The sequence below is a fragment of the Ambystoma mexicanum genome, chromosome 9, assembly GCF_040938575.1.
Source record: "Ambystoma mexicanum isolate Mex_15411 chromosome 9, UKY_AmexF1_1, whole genome shotgun sequence".
In the NCBI taxonomy this organism is placed as follows: Eukaryota; Metazoa; Chordata; class Amphibia; order Caudata; family Ambystomatidae; genus Ambystoma; species Ambystoma mexicanum.
Window position 1 is genome coordinate 1,025,517,708 of NC_090931.1, and position 27,893 is coordinate 1,025,545,600.

General features: G+C 42.6%; 1 protein-coding gene across 7 annotated transcripts in view; it reads left to right on the forward strand.

The window, feature by feature from the left end:
- Positions 1–27,893, forward strand: part of LOC138488904 (sodium channel protein type 2 subunit alpha-like) — a 1,014,718-nt gene that overhangs the window by 486,595 nt on the left and 500,230 nt on the right. For all 7 annotated transcript variants that reach the window (XM_069616299.1, XM_069616302.1, XM_069616297.1 and 4 more), the window contains exon 14: positions 22,455–22,693. In XM_069616299.1, coding sequence (XP_069472400.1) covers positions 22,455–22,693 — 239 coding nt within the window. The remainder of the gene's footprint in view (positions 1–22,454; positions 22,694–27,893) is intronic.

Consider the following 27,893-nt stretch of genomic DNA (forward strand, 5'->3'; position numbering starts at 1 on the left):
AAAAGCTTGTGAGGGAGAGAGATCTGTTTGCTAAATGTTCTTCTGGACCACCAGTGTTAAATGCAGGCCTTTTTGAGGAGAAGATGATGACAGGGGGTCTCCTTGAATTCTCAGTGGAACTCATGGATACAGCTATTAGGGGCATATGCACTGGGTCAGACATGGGACGTTGTGCATGGATGCCTGCCACTAAGTTAATGACGGATGTACAGGATCATATCCTAGTCTTGCCTATTGAGGTTGTTGAACTTTTCCATTAATCTACTGGTCATGACCTAAGAAAAAGGCTAGGTCACAAAGTGTAAAGTTACTGGATTTTTTCTGTAAGCTGACAGCAAAATCTTTCAGCCATCCTCAATCCAGATCGGAGAGCAGATCTAGATTCCTTGGAAGTTTCAGGAAAGCAGATCAAGGCCACCAGCGAGGATGCCCAGTACATATAGGTGTAAGCAGCAGTGTACAACTCCCAAAGGGTTTTATTTGGCCCGCCTCCATGTTATCAGCCTCTAACCATAAAAACAACAAAGAGGGCATCTGAATCCACAGCTCCCGTTAGGAGGCATGCTGGCTTGGTATTCACAGCAGTGGCATCACCTCTCACTGTGGTTTCTGCGGGGTTCCACTTGCCACTTCCTCCCCAGCTTCCTGCTTCTCCTCCAATTTTGCAAATACGCTCCTCAGAACTATTAGTGAAAACTGCTCCCAAGCAGTCAAATCATTTCTCCTTTCAGACAGAGGCAAAGGTTTCTATTTGCAAATCTTTTCAGTGTCAAAAAAGAACCAGGCAGGCTTGTGAGTAGTGCTGGACCTTGTTTTCCTTAACATATACCTAACACAATAAACATTCAAAATGGTGCCACTGGCTCAGATAGCAGAGTCCCCCTGCTTGGGCGATTGGCAGTGCTCTCTGGACCTGAAGGTTGCTTATTTGCACATACCAATCTGGCAACCACAACTAAAGTTCCTATGATTCACAATCATGAGCAGGTATTTTCAATAAAAGGTTCTGCCATTCGGCCTCAACTCAGCTCCTCGAGTGTTCATAAAATAATTAATTCCAACACACCCCTTTTGAGTAGCAATGGCTGTCATGTCTTTCCTTACCTGAATGATTGTCTAATCAGGGCCAGCTCACCTGGGGGAGCTTTGACAAGGATTCAGGTGCTAATGGACATGCTCTATGATCCGGGGTTCTTCGTCAATCCCTAGAAGTCAGAACTAATACTCTCCCAGATCTTGACCTTTCAGGTGGGACACATTGAGAGAGTGCTATCTACCCCAGACAAATACAAGGACATTCTTCGAGCCATGCACCACTTTCTGAGCAGACAGGTCACATTGGTGTGATGGTAATAACACCTGATTGGGCTACTGGCAACCTGCATACTTACAGTTCCCCAGGCCAGGTTCAACTTCATCCAGTGTTTTCTTTGGACCAGAAAAAGGGATCCCAGTCAAATAAGATCTCTATTCTCCTTGAACTGAGAGAAGACCTATTTTGGTGGAAGGACAAGGATCATTTTGTTAGTGGAGTATCTCTTTGCCCACCCCCTCACTCTGTCATAATGAAAACAGATTAATTCCTGAAGATCTGAGTGCCAATATGTGTCCTCATTCAGGCCATGGTCTTTCGATAGGTCACAACAAGTACCAACATATAAACTTCCTGTACATCAAAGAAATGTTGCTAGATCTAAAGTCATTCCTGCCTCTAGTTCAGAACATGGTGGTGCTAACCAGAACAAGCAGCTCAATGTCCATGTTCTCTACATGAAGCAAAGGGCGACCAGGTCTGCTCCCTGTTCCAGCTGCCGATGGTAGATATCTGTAAATGAGCCCTGAGTCATGGTCTGTCTCTTTGAACGGTCCACCTTCTGGAAGCCAGTAAATTAAAGGGTCAGCAGATTCAACTATGAGTGGGGACTACATCAGGAAGCCCTTAAGTCGGTGATCCAGCTTTAGGACATCCTGATGAAGGCATCCAGAGGTCAATATGTCTGCATCAGCATTGAATGCCAAGTGCCCTTCTCTTTACCTCATGGAAAGTGCAGGGTGAGGCGTCAAAAGGGAATGCAGTCCTGATTCCTTGGAACAATCTCTAGTGTTATGATTTCCTGCCAACTCCACTTCTTCAGAGGTTGATCTACAAGTTCCACTTTTCATAAGGATGCATGATTATTCTGGTGGCTCCTTACTGACCCTCCAGGGTGTGGTTGCCAAACCTGATCCGCCTAATGAGCCAGGATATGCTGAGACTGGAATCGTCCCAATAGCTGCTGACACAGGAAGGGGCCAAGGTCATTCACCCATCTCCTTGCTCCTTAACCCTAGTAGCATGGTATCTGAAAAATAGGTCATCTGGGATTGTCAGAGGAAAATCTTTAAATTATTCAGTGAGCCATGGCTCAATACAAGAGCAAATATTGATTCTATTACTGGGTGAAAGAAAGAAATGTGGATCCTTTGTCCTACTCTTTAAATAATGTGCCATCTTTCCCAGCATACTTTCCCCAATCAGGAGTGTGTTGCACCTCTGTTAATGTAACTGGTGCATACAAGTACTTGGACAAGATAAAACATTTTCCTTCTCAGAATTAGGGGTCAAAAGGCATCTGGAGGGGCTACCCAAAATATATTCTTCGGCCAGGCATCATCACCCTGTGTGGGACTTAAATATTGTGCTGACGGCCTTATCCCACAAACCTTTATGATATGATATGATAGTTTATTTATATAGCGCCTATACACAATGGGTTCGAAAGTGCTTCAAGGCAAGGGAGGGAACAAAGAAAAATAGAATGGCATTCTTACAGGCCATGAACAGTAAGGATGTGAAATTAACAATCGTGCTTAAAGTTAATTACATGGAACACCTCTGTATTGGTCGTGTTCAAATCATCAAGAAAGGGAGTGAGATACAGGCTGGTGCTGCTTCCGAGCCATGTACAGTCTTTCATAGAGACCAGTGGGAGCTTCACACTCATCACAAATTCTTGCCGAAGGTAGTTTTGGCATTTGGTATCAATCAGGAATTTGTACTGCTGACGTTCATCCCTAAGCCACAATCGGAAGCTGACAAAACCTTACACTGTCATGGCATCAGCAGAGAACTACAATTCTAGCTCATCATACCTAAGAGCTTCAGGAAGCCTAAAACACTTTTTGTCACTTTGTTTTTCCCCTAGGGAACCGAGCATCCAAGGCTTCCATCTCGAGGTGGATGGTGGTAGGAGTTGCAGAGACATCCAAAGTCAGAATAAGGCTCTGCTGCCAGCGATCCCTGCGCGCGCCGTAAGAGCAAAAGCTCCTATGGTAGCCTTTCAGAGGCATGTTTCCTGGGATGTGATAAGCAAAGCACCTACACAGGCCTCACCCTCAACATTACTGCCTTGATACCAGCTCCAGAGTGGATGCTGCCTTCAGGCAAGCAGCTCGGAGGAAACTGTTCACTTCTAGTAGTCAGCGAGTGATCCTCCCACTATAATCATATTTGCATTTTAATTGTCCATGCAGTATAGAGGAAAGGAGACAGAGCATAAGCGTAATTAAAAGTTACCATAGTGACTCGTGTACTCTTAGTCCATGGTCCACTTTCCTGCGTACGACTCTCCCTCCATCCCCATGAATATATTACTGTAGTTAGCCTTCTTGCGTCCAAAGCAAAAAACAGGGACTGCGATAAGGTGCAGAACAGATGGGCTAAAAGTGCATGCACACGCCCATGGCCGGGCTCTTGGGCACTGCAAATTTAAAGGGGAAATACATATTTGTGCAGTGAAAAAGACTCTGTTCCCGTCCCTGTCAGGGGATGTCCATGGAGCACGGTAGAATGGGGACTATGGACCAGGAGTACAGTAGTCGCTACAGTGAGTAACGTTTCCATTAGTGCTGGTGCTAGGGTATTACGGTTCTCCTTGACGGATGATGGCATGAAATTGGTTGGTTTGTTCTGATGAAGAATTAATTTTTGATACTTTCTTAATGCTATCCTCCGGGGGTACCGACCTTAAGGATGCAGATGTACTGTTACAGGGATGAGTGGCATTGCCTTGCAAAAAAGTGGCCGAATCCTCCACCAGTTGCTGTGAATTGGTGGTTGATGAGCAACATTGGGATGGGTTTCTTAGTTCCTTGCAGATCTTGACAAACTCAGCAGTTTTGTTATGCACCTGTGTAGCATTGCGAAGGAAGGGTTTATTTTTCCTGATGATTGTGTACTAGTAGCATTCTTGATGTTCGTAGTATATTTCACCTTGTCCTCTTGGTCTTGGGTTTTTATGTTTGAGGTTCCTGGTAGATTGCTTCAGGAGTGTCACCTCCCCATCATACATCATGTCAATTATTTGGGCATGTGATTTAAGAGATTTGGGATCCAAGTTGAGAAGGACCCAGGTAATGCAGTGTTCTCGGTCAACAGGTCTGTGTCAGCTCACCATCGCCTACTGTTATCTAAGTAAGATTCTTTCAAGTTCAGGTGTGAGACCCATTTGATGGGCAGACTAGGATAGGATCTCTTATATTGTTGTTGCTGGGCTCAACCCATGTGCTGTTTCTAGGCAACAAGGGGAGAATCTACTGCTGGTCGATCCAGGGAAGTTGGGCCAGCCTGATGTTGGTGAGGTAGAAGTTGGAGTTGAGAACTGCATCCATAGTGTGGACATCTACATGAGTAGCTATGGTGGCAAGAGCAAGAGAATCAGTCAATCACCTTAGTTTAGAAATGTGTGTCTGAAGGACCACCAAGCTGAATGATCCGGTCACACATGAATAGGATTGTGTCTGTGATGGATTGTAGCTTGTTCACAAAGTACACTCTTTCTATAAAAATTAATTTGCATCACCTGGAGGCTATCAATAACTTCAAAGATAACAATTATATTGGGTTTCAAAGAGTATTTTGAGACTACTCTTTAGAAAGGCACACTAGGGTATATGGGGATTTTCACCACATGGAAATAGGTCAGGGAAACACAACACAGCAGCCAGGATGATTAGTCCCTCTGTTTACTAGGCTTTTGTAGCCTCCAGGAATGTGAATATCTGTCAAAGTAGTACTTAGTCTTGGCAAGGGTGTCATTGATCAGCTCTTCCAAAAGATCTGGATGTTAGCTGAATGCTTCATGACTGCATTTGTGCTAAGGATCCTCATGATAAGGCTTTTCCTAGACTTGATAATCGTACCTGGTGAAAACACGATCCATTGACAATGTATATCATCAGGGATAGGCGGAGCAAGTCGCACTGTAAGAGCCAGTATGCAGTTCCAATTGAACTGGTGGCGTCCAAAGGTTGGTGGGGACTCACGCAGACCTTTAAGGCATGGTTTTGCCTCGGTGTCCATGCCCTGATGGTGGCTAAGTTTGTGGTAGGAAGAAGTATGATGTGAGATGAAGAACTGACCCATACCCGGGTTGAAATTTAGGGTGAGTTTTTTTGTGTGCTTTTTTCATGGTGACTTTAGTGATGCATTTGGTAGGGTAGATACAAAACAATAGATCGGACGAGGTCCCTGTGTGCATGTTGTCAGAATCCGGAGGTCCAGTCTGTTAGGAAACCCCTTGAGTGTCACCAGGGTGGATAGATACAGCAGCATTTGTCTAACCTTGGACTGAGGTATTCCTCACGTATTTTATCATTATTGTATTTATTGAGTGCGGACCTAGCTTCAAGAAGCAGCGGAGCGCTTTACACATGTATACAACAATACAAATACACAACAAAGCACTTTACAGAGTTATAGAAGAATACAGATGTATAACGGAGCCCTTTTCAGAGGTAACAACAGAACGGATATACAGCGGGGGTAAGATACAGTGGGGCAACGGAGGAGGGGTACAGCTGTACAGGGTGGCGGCGTCTAGCGAGTCGGGTGGTGCAGTGGGGGCAACATGATGGACTAGGTGTTGGGGAGAGCATAAAAAGAGTGAACATTTGGACTGTGTACCCATAGCTCTAAGCCTGTTAGATGCAGCCACGGAGACATCGTAATGAGGTGATTTGCAACATTTAAATGAAAACAGTTTAGAAATCACAATGACGTGCTTTTCGATATTAAAATGCAAATAATTTGAAATCATAATGAGTTTATTGCGATATTAAAATGCAGCAGTTTACACCAATAGCCATAGCCCTGTGATATGCAGCAGCTAGATCTTCATAATGAGGGGCTGTGTGATATTTAAATGGAGTACAATTAATACCAGTAGAACATCATGGCGAGGTGCTTTGCAGTATTATAATTCAGAACAATTAACACCAATAGCCGTAACCCTGCGAGATTCGGTGGCTAGAACATCATCATTCAATGTTTTATGATATTAACATAAAGAACATGTTTTAATGATAGCCTTCACCCTGCGAGATACATCGTCTAGAACACGATAATGAAGGTGCCTTGGTAGAGTAGAGTGCAAGCAATGTGTACCAATGGACCGATATGGTCAGGGTTAGGGTTGGGGCTTGGGTTAGATTAAGGGTTACGTTAGGGTTAGGGTTGGGGGTAGGGTTAGATTAAGGGTTATGTTAGGGTTAGGGTTGAGGGGGTGGGCGGGGAACCCCCCCAATATACAAAAAAGATTAAAAAGTTACAAGGAGCTGGTCAGTACTGAAATTTCAGCACTGGACAGCTCCATTTAACCTTTTAAAGTTACAAAAAAAGCTTTGAAATGCTATCTTTTACATGTAAAAGTGCATTTCCATTGAAACCAGTCCATTTATATTTTCGATGGACTGGTTTAGATGGAAAGGCACTTTTCCATGTTAAAGATAGACTGTCGATGCTTTGGCATACGATGCATTTCTTTAGATGCTTTGGCATGTCGTTCCGTTTTTTCAACGGAATGACTATAAACCATGCCACGCATACAAATGGGCAGCAGCAAGCGGGAGGTGCCAAAACGAGCACACATGCAGACCCTGCAATATATTGCATGTTTGCCACACGCACAATGCTTCAAAAAGCACATCATAGCATCTGTGGGAAGTGTGGCACTGTTAACTATGCATTCCCTCTTCAGCCTGCACACCGCTTTATAAGAGAAATAGCAAAACAGGGAAACAAGGTTTCTTAGGGGGATGTTACCAGGCAAGATGGGAGCGTGGCACTGGTACAGTAGGGAAAACATATTTTGGTTGTCCCTTTCCAACATGCACTCACATATAAAAGTGGTAGTGTATACCCCTGAAACTGTTCTTTTTCACCACTATCGTGACCCACAATTGGTCCCAGAGTGGGAGTTCAACTTTTCACATTGCACATTGTCGCACGAAGGGCTTCAATTTAGACTCCCACTGAAGTTCTCAAATCCTCATTCCACAGACCTGACACTTCCCTCAAGAACGATACAGTGTTCCCTTGATAAAGGTCATATGGTGGAAGAGTTTCATTTCTCACGTTGTAACACTGTAGATACCGTTACGGAACAATGAGGGCCACTCAGGGCTGTGAGCGCACCATGACGTCCCCACACAAGCTGTCCTTGAAACTTGCAAGCAGATTGTCATTGAACCGTTGACCTAAGCCTAAGAACACATCGTGCACTGTGTGCAAATGGTCAACTTGAAACAGAGTGTGCTATTGTGGAGAGAACACTGAGCAACCTAATTAAACAATATGTATCATGAATAGGAAAAACAAAATGACAGCGTGGCTATTCCAACCTAAACCAACATCCCCTGACATGTACAACCCCTAACCTCAACCCTTGTTATCTTCCCTACCCCTTGCCAACATGGAACATGCCTAACATTCAGCCACCTTTCTCTGAATCAATTTGCAAACACCACCTGGTATTCTTTCTTCTTACAGCTTGTCCACGTGTGCAACCCATGACATTTCAAATGCTAGGCTTCCTGTGCCCTGCAGAGCCTGGCATTCTGCTTTCTTCCCTGCGCTCTAAAATGTCTGAACCCTCATATCCTATCACTTTCCTCCAGTTGAACACCACATTTTTGTCACATCCTCCTGTCTACCCTTCCCTAATTTGCAAGATGAACACACTGAGACTATTTGCTCCCTTCCACTCTTCTCTCTAATCCCACTAGTCCTGCCAGTCCAACTCCCCTGTATCACTCCAGGTTCCTAAAATGAAGAAAGTCTCATGCCCGACCTTCCCCTCCGAAACCTGACATCCCATTGCATACTCCCATATTCCCCCAACCATAGCAATCACTCATAACTAATTCCTTAAACCACATCTATCTAATTGCACCAATGCAAAGCGGGTGCACAGTTGGGATCTGAGTAATTGGCAGTGTGAATCCCCTGTGTGTTTGACTACTCACTGCACCTAGACCACAGGTACAACATGTGACATCTTACCTCTCACCCCTCCTTATCCTAAACAGCCCCTGACATCTTGTTTCTGTACCCATGTATAATATATACAACTCTTCACTTGATATCTCCTTCCACCAGCTTAACCGCAATATGCATTTCCTATATCCTTTCAACATTGCAAGATGAGTACGTTCTCGCATTTTACCTTCCTCCCCTCCTACCTCCAAAAATCCCCCCCTTCTCCGCATTAATGCCCTTCCTAATATGAATACACCGCTGTGTGTCCCTTCACTCCCCTAACTTTAACAACTCCCACTATCATATTCTCAATCCACAAGTCTCTCCTTTCAGTATCCCTGACCACGTACAGCAAATGACATTTATATAACACAATTGATGATTTCGACCCAGTGTCTAAGGCCATCTGTATGCTCAGTCTTTAGGACTTCTCACCTTGGCTAACGATCTCTTGTGCTACATGTGCACCATACAGCCCCCTTCATGTTTAATGATGATTTTAGGAGATTTCCATCTTGTCAGGTAGTGTATCAATTGCATGAGACAAAATTCACCTGGTTTAGCCACCAATGTTAGGTCATGAGCCCTCTGTAACCCTACTGTGTACATTTTATTTTATCATGGTTCTCTAACCTAGGCACACCACTGGAGACCATTGACAATGCGCCTTCCAATCTCTTAAGTTAACTTAAGTAGACAAATGTTTTTTCCATCTGTCCATTTTGTCATCTTTGCTTTTGGTGAGCAAAGGTTGTCTGCTTGTATTGCTATAAGGATTGTGCTTTTGCTTGCCTCCTTTTCATCGTGGTACTTTATTACTCGGGCTTGCATGCCATGCGCAATTCTGCAGAATGTCATCGCAGTGGCATGATGGTTCTCCAATATGAGCTTGTGATGTGCCTATGATTGCCACAGTAAAGAACACATAACATGTGGGGAGCTATTGCTTCTTTTTGGTAATGCTTCAGGTTATATGTATCAGACGCAGAGTGCAGGCCACCTCTCATATAGTGTAGTCTAGGATATGTCTTTGGTCTGCAGGGGTGCCACTAGCAGTTGTAGCATGTGCACTTTTTTGCACTGCCTGGAGTGACAGTTAAGGAGATGTTAAAAGTTCATACGTGGATCCTAAGCCACTTTGGCATCTATGTGTATCCTGGAAAGTATTGCAGTTAGGCATATCCACTGTGCCTATATATATAGCAGTGCTCTGGGGCAGTATTTCCTGATGTTATTGACTGGTCACCATCAGAGGGTGCATTGATAAGTGTCAGGCTTAGCACAGTGATGCTGGATTTTGCATCTGATATACTCTATCAGTCTTTCTACTCCCCTTTCCACCTGTGATGATACTGCACCTAGCCAAACAGTAGAGGCATCTGTCTATAGGATACATTCTTTGGAGAAATCAGGCATAATTGGGACGAGGCTTATACACAAAGAGTTTTGAGCTGATTGAAGGCGGTCTGGGTCTTGTCATACCACTATATGATATTTCAGTAACCCGCCTTCAGATTGTCTTTCAGAATTTCTACTGTTTCAGAATAATTATGGATAAAATGGCTGTAATAACCAACTAAATCAGAAAGGCTTGTATGTCCTTTACTATGACAGGTCAGGGATCTTGCTGAATGTCTTCGATCTTCACCTTCAGTGGGAGTACCTGACAGTTTCCTCCTTGGAACCCCAGTTATTTTTGATCTATGACTGGGCAAGATGTCCTTTAGTTGGGTTTTCTGTCAGGTTTACTTTCCTAAATTGATTGCAGATGGCTGTGAGATGTTGCATATGTTCCCTCCAACTTGAGTTGTATGCCATGATGTGGCCAAGGTAGGCCCTGCAACAAAAAGCGACTGGGGTCTCACAAATGGTCCATCAGCCTCTGGAAAGTCACTGGGACTCCATGAGGTCAAAAGGCAGGACTGTGAACTGATATGTGTCCTCTGGAGTTGGTATGGCTGTTTTGGCTTTAGCCTACTCATCCTGACGTACCAGCCAGAAGCACTTTCATCAGGCCCAACGTTAAAATGAATTTATCTGTTCCCAGTCCCTCCAACACTTCATCTATTCACAATATGGGGTAGGTATCAAGCTTGGAAATCTCGTTTTGGCAACAAAAGTCCATACAAAATCATGTGTGGTCTGGTGTAAGTACAAGTACAATCGGGGATGACCACTCACTAGGTGATCTTTCATTGACCCCTAATTCAAGCATCTTCTTTAATTTGTCACGAATAATTTTTTCCTGCGCTTCTGGTAAATGATATAGTTTTAACCATATGCCCCTTCCTGGAGGTTTGCGTATCCTGTGGATTATCCCTCTCACTCTTCCGGGTTTCTGAGAGATCAAACTGATATAACTTTCAATGAACTTGGCTAACTCTTGATGTTTGGAGTTTGTTAGCCCAGTCAGGAGCATAGCTCCCTGCACTTCGTTTGGTAAAGGGCTCTTTCAGGTTTTGTTGGCATATATTAAGAGCAACTGCGTGTTGCTATTTTCCCTCCAGGTTTTGAGCTTGTTAATGTGGTATATTTGGGAGGGCCTCTACCAGTCAGCCTGTTTTACTTGATAGGTTAGTGGGAAGATTACATCGTGATGGTATAGGGCTCATGCCATCATGCCAACAATTTGTTTTGTGTGGTGGCAACAAAACCATCACTTGGTCTCCCACTTGTAAAGTACATAGCCAGGCTTCTTGATTTTATGCTCTCTCCTGGTGGCTCTGTGCTCCCTGTAGGTGGGTATTCACCAATTGTACATTCTACATGTACTCTCTGCTGTTTCTGTACATGGGCTGGTCACTGGTTTGTCAACTGTTGACACCTTTCCATTCTTCTTGTAGGATATCCAAGACATCTCTGGGATTCCACACGTACACCAGTTCCAAGGGAGAGAAGCAGGCTGATGCTTGTGGGGTATTCCCTACTGTGAATAAAGCCCAGGAAATTAAATTATCTGAATAACGTACTTCTTTGGAAAACAACTTCCTAATCATGTGATTGATGGTTTCACTAAAGCATTCCACTACGCTGTCAGTTTTGGAATGAGGTTTTCAGGGTTCGGATCATCATCAGCTCTTCCATTTCATTCATCAGTTTCAACATGAAACTCAGGAGGGATGAGTATCTTAAATATGACTTACTATTGAGAAGGCTTCTGGATATTGGGTTGTGTAGTAGATGATGACCAGTATATATCAGTTGCCTGATTTGGAGGGGTACAATGGGCCAACTACATCCATACCGGTCCAGTGGAAGGGTACCCCGATGATTGGTAACGGCTGCAGAGGTGCCCTTGGTACATAATTAGATGAGATCTTCTGACAGAAGGGACAGCAGCACACATCTTTTTGCTCTCTGCACACAATTCTGATGCACAGAACCGACAAAGGGCCTCATTATGAGTTTGGCGGTGCAGGAAAAAAGTGGAGGTAATTCTGTCACAGAATTTCCGCTGTTTTTAATCCACCACTGAATTCAGAGTTTGTAGGAAAAGTGGATGATTTACTCCCCGCATCGGAATGGCAGTAAATCCTCCACTTTTGCTCTAGGAATCAGCCAAATCCCCATGGAGTCCTGTGGACTGCATAAATGGGGAATTACACTGCCTTACTGCCACTTGTAATCCAGTGGTAACCCCACAAGACCAAGTGATGGCAACAGTAAAGGATTTTGGCGTCCATTTGGTGGAATTACTGACAAACTTGTAATGAGGCCCGAAGTATAGTCGCCTGGATCTATTCTAGCTCCAGATGCCCTGCTGTTAGATTGGAGTGGGCTAAATTCAACACATCTTTCTGGAACGGTTTTGGGACCAACAATTGGTGATAGTTGATGCAATGTGCTCTTGGGTATATTCTGACTCAATAGAAGTGCCCTCTTCTATTGATGAAATGTGGAGTCATCAGAGATTAGCTCTTGGTCTCTAAAACCATATTCTTCAGAGCTTGGTCCACAAGTGGATATGTTTTCGGGGACTCCAGTGACGCATGGCCTGGGAGATCTGGTGATGGGGTTCCTGTTTCTCATGCCTCAGTTATTCCACTGAACCTGGCTTCCACTGAGTTGGTAGTGTCCAATGTTTCACCTTCTTCTATAGCCGGGTCTAGTACTTTGTTGCATGTAAGTTGAGCACAGTGTGTTCCTGAGGTTCAGGAGGGTTAACTTGATCTCACCTCTGTAATCCCGGTCAAACACTCCTGCTCCCACCTCAAGGGAATACCTATGTGCCAACCCTTATTTTGGAGCCACTCTTCCATGTGCTCCCTCTATCTATCCACATATAAGGTGTACCATGGGTCTCCTGGTTTGACTCTGCTGGGAAGCCGGACTGTACACATCTATCAAACTATTCAATATGTACTCACCATACAACATTATTATCTTTAGTCAAAAACACAGTAGATAAATACAAATGATATAAAACAGTAAAAGGCTACAAACACTAAAATCCAATACTAAAATCATTACATTACTAAATTCATTTTTAAAATACAATCGATTCTGATAATAACTTCATTTCATAGCTCTTAGTTTGGTTTCACCTATCTTCCATACGCTGTATAAATCCAACATCAGGACCATGTTGCCAGAAATCAGTCAATAAGCATCCTCGCATATAGCAGACATGTTATGGACAAACTGCGCAAGGCTGTACCCATACTGCAGTAACAGTGTATTACAGGACGTTAAAACATGATGAGCATTTTGCAACACATCTGCTTTCTTACATCAACGACAAGTATGATGCTCAGGCAGAATGCAAAGTTTTGGGCCCAGCGTGGACAATGTGGAAAGGTGATGAAACCTCACCAACACATGGGATCTACACACTGAGCTAGATGGACATTTAATCAGGTATTTCTAGGGGGACAAAAACGTATATCTCAGGTGGCAGTGACCAGGATATCTTCTAAGTGATTCCATATTATTGAAATTCGATACCCAATCCCAACTGTCCAGTTTACGTTCAAATTCATCTTTTAAAAGTGGGAAATCGTTTGACCAATAGGGGACCCAGTTTCTTTGCTCCAAAAGATCTAGAACCAATGTTACCTAAGGATACAGTTTGCTCGCCCCATCCTTCTTTTTAATGATTTTACTCATTAGTTAAAGTAATGGGCATTTGGGGTCTTTAAGGGCTTTGATGTATAAAACACCCTTACTCCTAAACACTTGGGATGCTAATTTGTTTGTTTGTTTGTTTATTTTATTTATATAGCGCTCCAGACTCAGGAGTAAAAGGGCACTTAAGGAAAGGTTACAAGGCACAGTAAATAGAAATTACAATGATACATTTGTAAAGATATGTACAGTATATACAGTCAGAGGTAATTAGACATACAGTTGTGGCATTTATGCATGTACAATATATACAATTTGTGGTGGGCTAAATGAAACTAAGGTTGGTTTTTATTCAGTAACCATCCAATGGCAAATTTCCTAAATAATTGGAAGGACTTGGTCAGCTTGATGTTCAGAGGCAGGGTGTTCCAGAGTTGAGAGGCGAGGACCGTGAAACTCGAGCCGCCGGCTCTTTTAGAGGTGAATCTGGGCACTGTGAGGCAAAGAGTGTTGGAGGATCTGGTGATTCTGGTGGCTGGCTTCATGGTGAATCTGCTCGTGAGGTAGGGAGGGGCTAGGTGGTTTAAGGCTTTGTAGGTAAGGCACAGGGTTTTTAAGTCAATTTTTTGTTGAATGGAGAGCCATTTGCTTGAGATTCTAGTGGCAGAGATGTGCTCGTGCCTAGAGATGTTTAATGCTGCTCATAGTGCATTATTTTGGAGAACCTGAAGTTTGTTGATGATAGATTGGTTGGCACCTAGTTAGAGGCTGTTGCAGTAGTGTAACTTGGATTGTATGAGAGCCCTAGCCAGCGTGAGGCAGCTACTGGTAGATCGAAAAGGTCTGCAGGCTCCAATTAGTTTCCCGGTGTAGGCCGTGGCTGAGGCGGTCGTATTTACTTGTTTAGTGAGGTTAGTATTGGCGTCAAGATAAAATCCAAGGGTTTTCACATTTTTAGCGATGGGGATAGTGTTGTCATCGATAATGATGTAGGTGTACTCCAGGCTAAGTTTCTGTAAGTTATTAGGTGATCCTGAAAGGAGAAATTCTGTCTTCTCATCATTCAAGCAGAGGCCATGTGTGGCCATCCATGCATGAAAGATGACGATTTCGTTGATCCTAAGGACGTCAACACTGTAGTTGCCAGAGATGGTGAGGAGTATCTGGTTGTCATCTGCGTAATTGGTGTAGGTGACACCCAGATGGTCCAGTTTGTCAAAGAGAGGCTTTATAAAGATGTTGTAGAGGGTGGGGGAGACACAGGATCCTTGTGGGACGCCGCAGGTGATTGGGATAGGGTCTGCTGCTGCTACTGATGAAAAACCCTCATGATTCTGTTGGCCAGGAAGGACTGTATCCATGTGACAGCAGAGGGGAAGAAGTGGGCGGCAGAAGAGAGGTGGTTGCAGAGTATTTTATGGTCTATCTAAGATCTAATGATCTTAGTCCAAATTCCAAGCGCACCAACTAAATTGGAGTTCAGGGTGATAGGTTTAAAACCGACCTCCGAAATGTTCCTTCAATCACTTTTCAGCCCTTTATAACCTGGGATCCCAGAGCATATACTATAGCTGGGCAAAAACTCTATATAATAAAGCAATCCCCTCATAATTGTATCCCAAAGTGTTTAACGCATATCTCTTTATCAGGACTGTCTGTAGCATTGCTTTTCTTTTCAGCTATGAGTTCTTTATACCCTCCATGTCCAAATTCCAAGCCGAGGTATTTATACACTAATACCAATTCAATGTTCCCTTCAGCAAGTACCAATGGAGATCTCCTGTATCTTCTATTGTTGTGGCACAAAAACCTGGTTTTATCGATATTCAATATCAAATCATTGTCTGCATTGGACAGCCAGTCCACACAAACACCACCCAGTTTTGGAGAACATCTAGTAACCAGTCTAAGGCATTCTGGAAAATCGGCAAGATCTAAGATGAATAGTAGAGGGGCCAGCACACAACCCCTCAATTAGTTGAGGTAGGGGTTGGCGCCAGCCCCTTCCACCATCCAACTGTACACAGACAGAGTTTGACCCATGAAGTTAGCTGTTTAATAGCCTCTGAAAGCCACGCAGGGATACCAAAATTAGCTGGCTCCTTATTACACTAATCGGTAAATGAGCTGCAGTAGTAACCTAAAGGCCCTTGGCCTTCTATAAGATTCTTCAGCAACATCACAACTTTCCCTACTCAAACAGTGGGGGGCTATAGGGATTTGGGAATTCTGCCTCCTTCTCCTCTCCTCTGTCCCGCTGAGGTTTTTCACACTTTATCGCCTCCAACCTTTGGTGCTACTACTCTGTCCTCCTTGCTACTGTTCCATCCTCAAAACTATTACTCCATCCTCCATACTACTACACCCTACTCCACACTACTGCTCCTACTCAGTACCCCTCCTTTCAACCATTATCATGCATTTCACACTCGCTTCCTACTCTGACTCACCTCACCACACTCACGAAACTAGCATGCACTCTCACACTAGAGTATAACTTGAACTAAGAAGTATACCTCACCTGCTCCAGAAATGACCTCCCACTTTCCTTCTACTTGCTCAGTCCTGCTAGTCTCTTGGTCACCCACTTCCACCACCTCTGACCTCACTGGAATAACCCAGATGTCCTGCTTCCTGTTGCCTATTTACATTCCCCTCCTCCACTAGTGTTGGCCTCCTATCCCTGGCCAATATGGCCCAGTATCCCCACCCGGGGCATGTTAGAAAAACAAAAAGTTATAAGTAGTGGGCACTTTTTCTGTACGCAGAACTACAATGGCCACCCAAGAACGCAATTGCTTGTATCCATGTTCGGGGACAGATCCCAGGGGGCACCTGAGGTAAGTACAATGGTGAAGTTTTTGGTGTTCCCCTTTTGTCCTTGGTGGTCTAGGTATTGTCTGAGTGATTGTACTTACTCACCGGTATCCCCAGGATGCACCACACTGTGCTTCTATCTGTGACTTTCTCTCTCTGCTGGGGCTTGCATAAGGTTACGGCCTAAAACCGCAGAGGTGCTGGAACTTCCCTTTCTTTTTGACAGTCTCTCTCTGTCTGCAAGTCTGTTCTCTGCACGGGCTAGGTGATAGTTGCATGTCTGCCTTCTTCGCACAAATGTAGGGGGCTGGTTCACTATTCACACTTTTATGCTACATCTTGAATTCCTGCTTGCCGGATGTGCCTCTACAGGAAAAAACAGAGAAACACTGGAACACATCTTGTATTGGAGGCATGGCTTGAGACAGAGGTCGACCGCTAAGATACATGCTGGCACTAGAGGGGCATGAATTGAAGCCCTCTTCACTGCCACCATCCACCTCAGTTGTAGGACTGTCTGTGAATATCTCCCTGGTAGGTTTCCCACCCCCGGCTGAGGGAGGTTCCCGTCCCCACTTGAAAAGCCCATAGAACTGGTCTTGTCAGAATAGACAGGGGCAGTTAAGTAAAAAGTCATTACTTACTACATAGGCCATGTTTACTGCAGGCACACGGTGAAAGCAACTGAAGTATTTTCCGAGAACTATCTATATTATGGTGGGTTTAAAAAAATGCAAGAAAAAAACATCATTAAATGTGAGTCTAACATGCATTTCAGTCAACCAGCCACACACATCAAATCACCAACTAGCGTTTTTACTCGATATGAAATACATGCAATTGTCTGAGTCAAGGCAGTACACTTGTTTTCCTGTTGGATGTCTATGTGCTAGGTCAATCCCATATGTGATAAGCATGACATGGGCATCTTAAATGTACCCATCTCCACAAACAGCCTTGGACACTGTGCATTCCCTCTTTCAGCTCTTGCTTATGGAGGGGAGGGTGCTTTGCGGCTCATAGTCCCAAAAGCATTAACTTACTGGGCTGAAGCCCCAGCCGAAGTGATTGCGTGTGAGGTGTGAGAAGCCTCTGCAGTGCTCTTCTTGTCTGTGCATTCGAGTATGTGCACTTTTACTTCTGTTTAAATACTTGATTTCAGTCCCATAATGCAAAATAATTAAGTCAGCAGTGCCATTAAAAGACGTTCTTATTCATGTCCTGGTTATACACTCCTAGACTTCAGCACTTCCCGCCCTCAGCACAGTTTACATAGAATTGGCATATTCCACTGTATACTAGTAAACGCTGTTGGTCATCGAGTAATATTAGAAGAGGCCATGCAGATTGCATTTAACAAGACGTACGTTACGTAACTAATGCTGCAATGGTGACATGTAACCTAGTTATATTCATTTACTGAAATGTGCTCCTGGTGGATCTTTTGCTTCCTTCTTTCTTGCTTCTTCTGTAAGCTGAGTTTGCCGTTGTGCTTCTATGAAACATTAAGATGTTGTCTCAGGAAATGCTAAACATGTAAAACATAAATTGTTCTGAACAAAATCAACAATGCACAATTGTAAAGCTAATCAATACGGTACACATATGAATGATCGTGTGCCGACATATGCCATCAAAGTGCTTGAAACATTGGACACGGGTAATTCCTCACTGAGCCAAACTAAACTAGCTTTTGAGATCATCCACTTAACTCCTCTTCTCAATGAGCCACTGGCAGATGTAGATGGTCTGTTACATTACAGACTGATCTCAAATATCCCCTTTCCTGCCAATCTTGAAAATCGTTGCCCAACAAACCCAGACTTTCATAGATTACAACAACTGTTTGGATCCATCTCAAGTGGAAATGTTGCTGAATCCTCTGCTGAGTGACTTGAAATGGGAAGTTGCTGTGGGCCGGATGGGTGTGTTGGTCCTTTTGGATCTGTCCATGGCCTTTGACACAATTAGCCATGAGATTCTGCTTCCTCGCCTCCTATGAATTGGCATTCAGGATTATGGATTGAATCATTCCTTTCAAACACAACCATGAAGTCAAATGACCCCCTTATGCATCGATCCTGGGCGTATCAAACTGTGGAGTCGCACAGGGTTATTCGGGGTCCTCCATGCTTTTCAATGTTTACTTTTCACCATCAATTACTCTAATTTGTAGCTAGGGATTGAAAGTATATAATAATGCCGATGACACACGTTCATGTTCAAAATTCATTCAGATCAAACTGGTGCAGTACATACATTTACTAGCTGCATGGTGCAGATAAAAGGGATGGGATGAAATGACCATACTTTTTTTTTCTTTTTTTTTTTTTAAATGGAAATACTGCTCGCAGACTTTTCACCAGCATGTTGGCCCTCAAAGTTCTGACCACAATTTAGCCAGAGTCCAATTCCTCTAACAATGTTAATCAACAGTGCACTGTGTATAACTACTCAAGTGGCAGCAGATGTGAAGATTGTTTCTTCCACCTACAGATGTTGAAATGGATATTCCCCGTTCTGACCTTTCATGGTAAAATCTGAGCTATCATTTCCCTAGTTAGGTCTCATTTAGATTATGCTTACAGCTGTTACTTGGGTTTATCCCACTAACAGAGCTGAGCCTACAGACAATGCAGACTACAGTGGCCTCTGTGCTCCTTAAACTGCGAAAATTCAAACATGTTGCTTTTTTAGCATTACATAACCCTGCACCGGCTGCCAGCGAAATCCTGGGCAAGTTTCAGGGCTCTACATATGGCATGTAGGGTCTTTTATCAAGAAGGACCACATTTCATTAAGCAGGAATGTAGACCTTATAGACATACATGAGTTTAATAGTCAGGATTCCTAAATCTATTAGACTAGGCATCACTAGGTTTAAGAAGACAAGGTCCAGGGGGAGATCTTTTTCTGATCAGTCATCCCAACTCTGGAACACTCTATGGCCCAAAGTCAAATTTCTAAAATCCCTTTGCATTCAGAATACACTTAAACCATGTCTTAATATTTGGAAACAACTGATTCCGTAAGTAGCCTTGGTTCCTGGTGTGTTCTCAGCACCAGGAGACCATCCAAGGCAGTGATAGCGTGCCTTATAAGTATGATTAACATAACATATGTGTATCCTAATTCATTCTGCTATGGAAAACATTAGACTGACAGGAAATGCCACAAGCTCCTTTACCAGCAATTACTACCTCACATAGCCCCTTCCTTTTAACCTAACCTCTATAGCAGCCTTTTAAAACAACCTGGAAATAAAATACACTAGCTTGCCAAAACTCGAACGTGTAGGTGAAAATGCCACCCATAATATGATGCAGAGAGTCATACACCATAATGTATATTGTTACTGTGGGTGTTGCTATTCAAAATTGTAACACACACGGAAAAAACACAGAGGGCCTGATTTGCAAAAATGTTCTAACATGGGAAAGTCCCATTGAAAACATATTTGTAAATCAGGCCGATAGCTTAAAATAAGAAGTGACGATTTGCTCACTGTAATGTGAAATCACATGTCTGAGCTCAAAATTGTCATGCACGTGTGAAACACACTACTTTCATTGTGCTGACCCAAAGAAGAAATCAATAATATTGCTAGGCATGTCCCACCATTCCAAGAGGATGCCCATGAAAGCTCTGCTACTGTTAAGCTTACCTGTGACAATGCACCATGTAACAGTTGAACTTTGTGAGTTACAAGCCCAGTTATTAAATTATTTAACCGCACTAATAATAGCATCCATAGAAGAAATTCCTATTTTAGCCCCCGAGTTGGGGATCATAGTCAATCATGGCATATGCCTAGGTCCTGTGCAAGCTGCTGGCTGCTCTGTCTTTCTCCCATGACCCCCACCATTAAAAAAATGTACATATGAACTTACCTGCAACATGATCAGGTCCTGACCCCATCTGTCTAATGTTCACAGTTGTGTGCCAACATGGATATGGAAAAGGTACGCTTCCTAGAGCTCCCTGTACCATTGTCATTGAGGGTATCTCTTTCATACTATTGGTAAAACAGCTTTGTGCGCAGACTCTCTCTCTACTGTGACACTGGTGAGCTGTTCCATGTGACAATGACCAGCCACCTTCATTATAAATGCTGTTGCTTCACTTTGGCTTGTTAACGTGGACAGTGGCATATTACCATCTGGTACGACCCACCACTCGGGTCATTACTGCCTAACTAACAGTACTAAGAAAAATGGAATGGGTCACAAAAGTGGAACAAGCAGCAATGTATAACGCAGCACAAAATAGCAATTATAACAAATTGTAAGGTAGCATTACATTAAAATAAAACAAAATATGCTGTTAAAAGCAACATCCTCCATCTCTCTCCCACCTTGCACAGTTGCACTGTGTTTACAAAAAACCTGGCACTATGAAAGAGATTTCGCCATGATACACTCTGTCTGCCTCACTGCCTCTCTGCCTCACTGCCTCACTGCCTCACTGAGCAGTTGATTAACACGAGGACATACTGCTGCAAGTGCTCGCTCTAGCCAGTGCTAGCAATGTTTTCTGATATAAGCCCGGACAAAGTAAGCAGATCATTCCTGGCCAGGTTTCAGTTATGGAAAATGGGACAAGATAATGACAAGTTGTACAATCTCAGCCCCCTTAACAGGGAATGCTATACATTGAATACACTTGTCATTAGTAATTCACTTGTGTGTTAGTGTGTATCATCAAACAACTTTGCAGGAATTAGATGCTCATCCGCTGACACAACTACAATGGAACTTAACATGATTATGTATCTAGACAAAATTGATCCCATTTTGTGGTGGCATAAATTGTGTGGATACAAATCATGAAGTACAAAAGAAGAATCCAGATAATGGAGGGTGTAGGAGTCTCATCTTCTTGGTGGTGATTATGAGAAGAGATCATTGCAAATATAATGTTTCTGGAATTAAGCTAAATCTATACTAAGACATTGGGGTTCATGCAATTAACTCTAGAGCACATGTGTGTGAGGAACAAGATGAGGAGCATAGGCTCCAATTCATAGTACTTACATTTTGAAAGATGTCAAAGACTTCTTCTAATGTATCAAGCATTTGAAGAGAAACATTTATGAGCATTGTTATATAATTGTATTCACATGGATATGATGAATAGACATGTGTATTATAATTGAGATACATCCATTTTGGGATTCTGAATTCCTGAGTGTGTCACTGTTACTACAGAACAGTCTGTGGAGGAGTAAAATATAATCAGTTTCCATAATTTGAGTTTGACATTTGACATATTGTACATTCCAAGTCTATTTATATGGCCTAATGCGGCAGATCATATGCGGCATTACCACCCTCCACTGATGCCTCTTGTCAAGTGATTAACACCTTGATTTGCATTCTGTATAATATGTATGCCCAGCCTTTTACACTGACATGACCTGCAGTAGGTAGACCGCAGCAGATCTATTAGTGGGCTAACAGGCATAAAAGCACAACAAAGTGACCAGGGCATATAGGAGTTAATATAGGACGCAGCGACTAAAATCCAACTTTATAAAAATGGCCATTTCTTGTGTATATACACATGCACTGAACTACATACTTTCCTTGTTCTTTAGCAAAGGATTTCTAAATTCAGATAATAATGTAACAAGATATTTGCTTTCATGCAAACATTTGCAGATGATGTTTTGTTATTCTGGGTTGGAGCGCGAGGGAATGTTTTCTTAATTCGATCATTGTTTGACGAAGTGGGATTTCTGTTGGCCAATTATACATGTAGGGTATATTATAGGGATCTGTGTAATCCCCTTTTGGTCTTTGTCAGAGAGCTATTTTGCACACTCATACCAAAGTCTACTAGCTCGACATGTGCACTGAAGTGGAATTTCAGGGTTTTTTTGATGTGTGGAATTAGGCACACAATCAATCATGTGGCATTCACTAGAACACTTTTACCATGCAAAATTAATTTTGTAAAGAATGTTTCATCCTGTCATAGAACAAGATTTTACCAAAGAAACTAAATATCATGTGAAAAACTCCAGAATCAATCATTTGGTGTTGTCAACAATATTGATATATCCACACAACTATGCAAATGAAGGAGAATCATTTTAGCCATTGTCATAAAATACCTTTGCATTATTTATTTCCATTGAAGGGGGTCAACATTTAGTTTTTATCATTATTACAATCCTTCAATATTTCACAATAATACTGTGAGTTTAAAGTGCTGTTTGCACTAGTATTTTCAGTCAGATCTAAATGCTAATGTTTGTACTGAAATCTTGTTTTAGAACTTGAAGAATCCAGAGAAAAATGCCCACCATGCTGGAATAAATTTGCCAACACTTTCCTGATTTGGGACTGCAGCGACCAATGGTTGAGAATAAAAGAAATTGTCAACATGATTGTGATGGACCCATTTGTGGATCTAGCAATTACTATCTGCATCGTGTTGAATACCTTGTTTATGGCCATGGAACATTATCCAATGACTGAACATTTTGCCAATGTGCTAACTGTAGGAAACTTGGTAAGTTTTGATTGAGTATTGTTTTTACACCGTTACAATGTAAATCATTTATGTGATGCCCGTGTACTACTATAAAGAGGGTTTTCAGCACTGTCCTGGTCCTGGTCCAAAAGGAGGAGTCCCATTAGTACTAAAACCATGTTTTTAAGCAATGTCAAAACCTAAGAATGTTTCTTGATAAAATATCTCATAGCTGAATATGGGCCGTGGGGAGAAAAGCTATCATAGAAACAAAAAGAAACGTTTTGAAGAAATCACTTTACATTATGCCCCAGCCCCTAGCTGGCAACTGGATTTGGTTGCACAAAGCCTTAAATGGAATTCAGCTGCAGACGGGGGTCTGTCCAGATTTGGCACTACCTCCTCCAACCAGGAAACAAACATAATTGAGACCAATGCAGGCCATTTCATCCTTGGAGCCAAAGGGTCAGGTATTGTAATTTGAAAATATTATGAACATGGGTGGACAAAATAGCAGACATCCCTTAAGATTGTTAAAAGGCATGAGAAATCTCTCCCAAGTACTTTCAGGAACAGAACAGAACATGAGGTTTCAGTTGCCTGCTGGCTTATGGGGCGTAAACATTTTGTGTCAATAAGAAAACTAGACCTATATGTGGTTTTATAGATGGGAATGTTCTAGAATCTGCCAAAAATGAGCTTCTAGAACATGTACCATACATCAGTTGTGTGTCTGGCAGTTTGATCCCATTCACAGGCTAAGCGTTGTTGAGGAAGCCAAAAAGCATTTGGTTGTGATGAATTAGTAACCATCTACTCTCATGGGAATTTGGGAGTCGCCAGTGCTGACATGTGCAACCAAGCCTATCAATCATTGCAGCAAGAGGGAACACATCCAATGGATGCATCACATACGCTACCGGAGGGGGACATGCAATAGTGCATGCTACTGGTGACGTTGACTAAGGTGATGGATTAAGTATCAACAGAAAGAAAAGGCATGCAGGCAGAAACCTAAGTGCAATCCAGGCAGTGTAGGAGTGAGCTACATTACTGCAGATATGTCAGATGCAGCTAATAGATTGATATCCTTGACACCTGAGATATTGTGTGTTTGGTGCTTTGTGCATTTGAACCCGTACATAGAAACCTATTTTAACTCTGTGAATACCCTTGAGATGTAGCTGAACACCATAAAACAGTGGTTTCGTGTTGCCCTTATGGTATTTATACATCCTCGTTTAGCAGCTGGGGCAAGAGTAAGTCATGTGCTCAGAGTCACATGCTCCCTGGGCAAGATCCAGCAGTATAGGCACACAGTGCGGCGAGCGAACAAAACGTTAAGAAATGTAGACGCGGGCTCAACTCCACAGAGCATTGCTTTTAGCAGAGTCGGCACCTTTCAGTAATTAGGCTGCATGGAGAATGCTTGATATTCTTTGAAAATGTTGGTGGACTGTCTATGAGCATGTGAGGTATTTTTGAGAAGGGGTATAACCACTGTCATCGAAAGGTCAAGCATCAAACGTATGAAGAATCTTAATTGTGAAGTGGATGACGTATGTGCTTCCTTCAATTCCTTGAACCTTCTTGGCAGACAGAGTTGGAGGAAGACTAGGTAGTGATTCGTTGTAAGTAGATTTTCTTAGGATTGTTTACAAATGGGATAAGCCTCAAGAGTAGGTGGTAGATGTTATGGGAGGCAGAGAAAGGCAAGAGGTGGTCAGTTCTAGAACTATTTGCTACTTGAACCCAGCCTGTCTCTTAGCGTCAGACTATTGGTATCTATCCAGAGAGTCAGTCTCTGCTCAGGCACCCAAGAAGTGAAGTATGCATTCCAACCGTATGTTGTCAAAGTACCCAGGTATTATCCTGGACATAGATTATCATAATGAAGGGTGGAACCTGAGGCTTGAGGATCTTCAGAGTTAGGAGCGTAATCAATGAAGACTCAGACTGCAGCTCTGCTGGGGCATTAGATCACATGCTGGGGGTTGGCTTGTCAGAAATTGCTCATGTGCCTAGCTGCTGAACAATGAGGAGCTATGTAGAAATGTGCTGCCTCTGGCAAGATTGGGTATGATAAAGAATAATGTCTGCTATATTTGATGAAACACGTGTCAACATAAACACTTCTGGCGACTGGATCGACATGTACAGTTTTGATTTGAAACCAATTGGCATAAATCGCAAAATAGTTAACTTGTTTCATCTGGCGAATGTTTCTCGAGCAAATGTAAACACACACACACAAATTAGATATCTGTGGGTGTTGTCCACCATCACTGAGTGATTTGTTGAATGAAAAGATCTAAATAATTTGTATATGTTACTGAGGAAACGTTTTTCTGATCACGTGTGCCACTGTGATTTGATTGCACGACTTCTCGCAACAAATATTGTGTCGATTTTATTTTATATAACACAACCCTAGTAGCAATCAATGTGTTGCTCCCGAGTTAGGTTTGCACAATACTAATATATCATAAAAATAATGTATTTTTCGGATCACACACCCACATATTTCCTTATTTCTAATAGGACATATTTTTCAGTTGATAATGTGTGGGTGCCTGTCTAGAAAATGTGTGCAGAGGCTTAGTTACCCACATATGCTATGTTTAGTAGATTAATGGATGCATTGTCTTAGTAAAATAGTGGCTAGATTCTACTGATGAATTGGATGGCACGCACTGAATATGCATAAAACCTGTGTACAAAAGATAGGGCCCATTTCTAGTAATTAAGTATTATGTTTCATTCATATCTATTGTGCCACAAAGCATGACGGCGTGGTGGCTTCAGTGGGCCTCCTGTTTGCTGCCCAGCATTATTCGATCCAGAGAATTCTTAGAAATGTATTTCTAAATGCATCCGCTCTGCTAACATTGTTCTTAGCGATGAAGGAGGCACTGTTCAATGGCAGCCATTTTCTTCCATGGTTGCACTGAGAACCAGTAACATTGCAGATAGCGTTGTGCCTGTGGAGACATCAAGGCCTTTTAAAAACATATTCCTTAAGGTGTGCACGTGCATTCATGAAGACCCAGGCAAATTATACATTTTATGTGCACTCACTCTATTTAAGTTCCTCTATGAGGTATTTGAAAGAGAAACCTCGATATATACAACTTTTTGTAGACGAACAGACCTCCTCTTCAGATGCCTCCTGACAAGCAAGAAAGGTAATATGAAGTCTGTCATACGCCAAGGAATACCTTAGCATATGCAGAACATACATTCTGCTTTGTTAGGATTTCATCCGGGGAGTACTCTATACCCACAATATGGGTACACCACACCCGTTTTTCCCATGCATTGTTTTTTAACTTAACCTCGAAGCAGAAGTGTTTCTATTCTTCACTGTTAGGATCTATGTGAAGGTGGCAGCAAAAAACTGTCAACACATTCCATATTTACACAATAAAGAGGAGCCCCGTTGTCTTTGATGCCTTAAATCCAGCCAATCATGAGAGGGGCATCTATCACTCCTTATTGGTTAATGAGACTGTTGAAGGAGAAAAGGTGTAGAAGTGTGTGTCCTAGAAATCCATCACCAAAGAGGGGTGCACTGTGGTGATGCCAGTCTCCATCTTCAGAGTAGCTTGACGTTCCCTCCGCATTAGCTGACACTGCAGAAGGCCTTTGCACATGTGTATACAGGTACACATCTCAATCTCTGTTCAGAGGTAAGACAGAGGACTATGCTCTGCCTTTGCCCCCGCCCCCCAATGAAATGAGCACATTATTTGCAAATCCCAAAGGACACACATGAAGAATCTAGTTATCAGGGAGAACATCGAGTCAGGCATGAATAATGATGAATTCCAGATGGTATGTCAAATCTATACTTTTGATATTATTGCCTTGTTATTACTTTGTGTTCCAAATGTTTCTATGCATTATTACTTGATTTAGCGAAACACAGTCAGCTCTGACATGCACCTATTCTGCCTTGGTGCCTGAGAAGAGTTCATGCAAATTCAATCCAATGCACTTCCGGTAACCATAAGCTAGAAAATGGTGGGCACATAGCATCTTGGTCTATTAGTCTGTCTTCAAAGTTCTTGCCAAAAAGTAAATGAATATCAGCCTTTGAAATTCAGTATGCTTTCATTTTCAATGAAGAGTGAACATTTTGCTTCCAATTGTGTTATGTTATTGTATCTTGTTGTAAAGCATGATTTCTGCTACTTGCAGGGCGTCTCTACACTTTGAGCCCCATATTAGAGGTGGACTGGTGTTTAGTAGTGCGAGGAAAGCAAGGGTACTGTGGCTATAAATTCTGACATGTGTCACATGGAAGAATATGTACTGTGCTCCGGTTATGTGTGAATGTATAAAGTGTGTGGCGTACTGTTTATGGCTTCATGCTAGACAGCACCCAGAGGACTCCTCCAAGCCAGCACGAGCGTACTCCTGGGGTGGAGGGCGGCCGGACGGTAGACTGTGAAGTGTATGCTGGATTAGGAGAGGGCAGGCTTGTTAGGGTTAAGTGGGCACGTTCTATACTTCAAGTGTAGAACAGTGCTGTAAGTAGACATTTGGGGTCCTTACAGGGTGCTAAAGTAGAGGAGATGTGGCTGTTGGTTATGTTAGGAGGCTAAGAGTTGGATATACGTGTTTAGTGGATGTGCAGTCATGAGAACTATCCGAATAGTGGGCACAACCACTTCTTAAATAGTCTTAAATTAGTTATTCCAAATATTGTTGAACTCTTCTGGGAGAACTCCAGAAAAGGCCCAGGGCACCTTGGTTTGCATAAACTGTACAAGACATCTCTAAGGCATTTCTCAGAGAGCTGGGTGCTCACATAGAATGCTACAACAGCAAATCACGTTAATACATCTTGTAGCTCAGTCAATGTGTAAGTCATCAGACGCTTCACCCAGATATGTGCTCAGATGTTTTAATCCATATTCCAAGATCAGAGAAAGCAGAAACAGATAGTGCATGTGCTGCCACTGCATTTCAGACTCATGTCCATCATCAGGGCACATTTGTTGTACTATATCCTAAAATTACCAACAATATAATCCACCATAACACAATGAAAAATGTAACATGCAAGTAAACAAAAGAAGAAAATGTTATTAGTATGTTTCATCTCAAACCCAAAAACATGCGATACCTTAAATGTTGCACTTCCTATTACCTTTATCCATAATGCATGCACTAAAGAAAAAAACTTAAATATACCCTTGAGTGCTTGTCCTTCTGCTTTAACCCTCAGCCACTG